The 3482-nt window shown below is 51.8% G+C and overlaps 1 protein-coding gene across 1 annotated transcript in view; it reads right to left on the bottom strand.

The window, feature by feature from the left end:
* Positions 1-242: 242 nt before the first annotated feature.
* The window catches only part of OSBPL1A (oxysterol binding protein like 1A), a 116357-nt gene continuing 113117 nt past the window's right edge, over positions 243-3482 (bottom strand). The window contains exons 27-28 of the mRNA XM_006773861.2: positions 3356-3446; positions 243-1340 (exon numbers count right to left, since the gene is read on the bottom strand). Coding sequence (XP_006773924.1) covers positions 1238-1340; positions 3356-3446 — 194 coding nt within the window. The 3' untranslated portion in view covers positions 243-1237. The remainder of the gene's footprint in view (positions 1341-3355; positions 3447-3482) is intronic.

Below are 3482 nucleotides of genomic sequence, written 5' to 3'. Positions count from 1 at the left end.
CGCTGGACGGGGGGGTGGGGGGGACTGGGGGGAGCGACCCCCAGGGTGAGGGTCCGGACCCGCTGCCTCCTGTGCGCCCCGCGCTGGGGATGAGCCGCGCCCGGAGCCCTGATGGGGACTCGAACCCCGACCTCCTGGCTCAACCCAGGAGCCGCACAAGGACCTTAGTGGTCACTTCGGGTCGCACGGACCTGGCAACGTGAGCACATTCGACAGTTAAACGAAAGAAATCACGCTTTGGGGACGCTCTAAAGCCTTTATTTTGCATCAGGTAGATTATTTCATCGTAACACTTGTTAAGGTCAGGACAGCAACGAGAATCATTTACTGCAGCCGCCGAGGCCGGAGCAGCCACTCGCCCGGGCGTAAATGCAGGGCCAGGCTCCTGGGCCGCGTCTCCCCGGGGCCCCGGTGCACAGGGCCCCGCAGACCTGGGCGCACGGGCCCGTCCACAGGTGGATGCGGCTGAACTTCCCGGCGGCCGCCGAGTCGAGTCATTATGTCATAACGGTGATTAAACTCTATTTCTAGGGCATGTCTGTGAAGTGCTAGAGTTCATACATATTTTCAGTTTGAACATGGACAGTTAAACACTTCTTAATCCTAGCGGCTGGTTACAGGATTGTGAAAGTAAACAGCACTGCAAGAAGCAAACGAAAGGCCTTTCAGTCCGTTCATTAGAATCCTCAAGGCAGAGCCGCCCTGTGGCTCCCCAGGCCCGGCCTGTGTGGAGGGAGGGGCTGGGGGCCGGTGGACCGGCCTCTGCCCCAAGCTCTCTCTCTGCACCTGAGCGGCCAGCAGTGTCAGGAGAGGTCGATGCCTCTCGAAGTCACATCTAAAACATTCAAGCCCTACAGCATAAAGTAGCCAAAATAACTCTGTAATCTTATAAAGCTAAGTTACATGTAGGTATATAATTTCATAAAGCTGAAGTTACATTCAGGTATCCGCCTTCCGGAGCCGGAGAAGCCGCGGAAAGCACCCGCCCGCAGTTCCTCTGCCCTCTGTACACAACAGCGCCCCACTCAGCACCTTCAGCAGCAAAATGACCCATTTTCTGGGAGGCTCCCATCACCGGGGTCACCTTGTGCCCTATTTTTGGGGGTGAAATGCAAGTGATGAGTGGGGTTTTTCTTTTTTCTTTTTTAAAGATGAGTAGAAACCAAAGAAAAACATTTAAAAACACAGGTTTAAGACGGATTTGTAGATTAGCCCAACGCCCTGACTTGTCTGCACTTTAATAAATGTCAGGCAAGTTCGAGTAGTTTCTGTCCCAGTAGCTGCCGGAGTAGAGCCAGTCCTGGGCCCCGTTGTGGGGGTTGGGGCCTTGATGGAACCACCTGTGGAGAGAGAGGCCGAGGTTTAGGGGCCTGGCAGCCCCAGGACCTCCCTGGGCAGCAGTTCACAGGAAGGTGTGAGGTAAGGGCTTGCAGATTCCCCACAGCACTTAGCCAAGTTGCTTAGCAGAATTAGGATCTCCTGTCTGGAAGGGCGAGAACCAGTGTTTTTGTCTAATTGTTCATCCTCTAGGCCCACTACCTTCCACTAGAAGTCCTTCTTTTAAAAGCAATTAGAAATTAGGAGTTATTTTCTTCGTATATATTGTAACCGGACAATCGATGGGTCCATGCTGCCTGTCACTACTTGAGCCAACTCAGCAGAGACAGGGTGGAATCCTATGAGAGCATTTACCCCAATCCCGCTGGCAGCTGGGAGAGCCAAAGGTCACCCACAAGTCTGCTCTGTCCCCCACCATCAGCCAGCCGCTTGTATTGGACAGACGGACAGAGATTACATGGGGAAGTAGGCAAAGGGACTCTACTATAAGTCCTTCTTTTAAAAGCAATTAGAAATAGGGAGTTGGGATCAAATGAACTTTCACGACTTAACTGCAGTAATGTTTTTGCACAGTTCAGAGTCAATGTCCCCTCCCCCCCCAAAAAAAAACCCTTAAAGCTCCATTGTACAAAAGAGCTGGATGTTGAGGAGATGAATACCTCGTCCAAGCTAATAGCTGATATCAAAACTGAGTTTGATTTTAAAGACCGTGGCTTTTCAAACATCACACTACACGTAGTTCACGGGACGGTATCTCACCCACATCTCCTGGGTCTCCACCTTCTCCATGCTAACATGGACTGGGGGGCTGCATACCAGGCTCCAGCATCCTAACCTGTCTTCTAATCTGCTCTAGTCATTGTCTTGCCTTTTAAAGACCAGTGGCCCCTTTCCCAGGGCCCCAGCTTCCTCTCAGTCACGGGAGTGCAGGCCTACTTGCCCAGAGGTTCAGGTGAGTGCAACGTCTTCTAACTAGGATTTTGTTTTCAGAGTAACACTTAGGAACATAGTCTTAGCTGCCTTTGCCATTCTCTCCAAATAAATCGCTTCTAATAATATTTAGCGATTAAATATTTAGAGATTAAAAGTGAGGTGAGCCCGGCTGGTGTGGCTCAGTGGTTAAGTAACAACCTATGAACCAGGAGGTCAGGGTTTTATTCCTGATCAGGGAACATGCCGGATTGTCAGCTTGATCCCCAGTGTGGGACGTGGAGGCAGCCGATCAGTGATTCTCATCATTGATGTTTCTCTCTCCCTCTCCCTTCCTCTCTGAAATCAATAAAAATATATATATTTTAAAAAGTGCGGTTTGATTTGTTTGCTAAGTCCCAAATGTTCCTATCACTACAGAAGCATTAAAAACCCTGAGAAAAACCACTTGAGGCCAGGCCAACTCCTTGAAGCATCATTTAGTAAATGCCCATTGGACCGAGTGTTCCAGAATAAAATCACATACATTATTCAGCTCTGCAGGCTGGTCCCTAATTAGAAAATGGAAAAGCCTCGTGTAGACGATCAAAATACCTATCATTCAGACTTTGGTGACCAACTAGATAAATATGAAGGGCCCGTGACTTGGTCGAAGTCACAGAACTGCTGCCCAGTGTGAAGCACACAGTTACGCTCTTTGGGTCTCAAAACCAGAGCAGCAGCAGCACCTGCGGTCGGGCCTGCAGAGCCAACAACAGAGAGGATGGCAGGTCGAGTCAGGGAGCCACAAGGAACTTCAATCACCCACAGGCCGGCCGCCACCTTCTCCCATAGGAGCAGAGGGAGCGGGGGAGGAGGAAGCTGGCGAGAGGCATTTCGCAAAGTGGTGGGCTTGGTAGCAAAGGATGTTTTCTCTAAAGACCGAGTCAGGCCTGCAGGCCTCCCGGCGGCTTGTTGGGGGTGGGGGCCCTGACTCTGCACTGGAGGGGGGCTTGGACCTTGGGGTGGATGGTCTGATGCAAAGGGTTAGGCCCTGTTCAGCTCCTGAGTCTTAAAAAAGGCAGCCCCGCCCCCAGGTCCCAGGCACCTGGTCCTCCAGTCCTCCTCCGACCTGGACCTGTTCTTGCGCGCGGCTCTCTGCTTCTCCTCCAGGCGTTTCTTCTCTTCACTGGCGAGATCTGAAACGAACACATCCCCGGGGGGAGCAGGAGCTC

Source organism: Myotis davidii, unplaced genomic scaffold (genome assembly GCF_000327345.1).
Source record: "Myotis davidii unplaced genomic scaffold, ASM32734v1 scaffold1467, whole genome shotgun sequence".
NCBI classification, from domain to species: domain Eukaryota; kingdom Metazoa; phylum Chordata; class Mammalia; order Chiroptera; family Vespertilionidae; genus Myotis; species Myotis davidii.
This window is presented reverse-complemented; position numbering and strand designations above follow the sequence as displayed.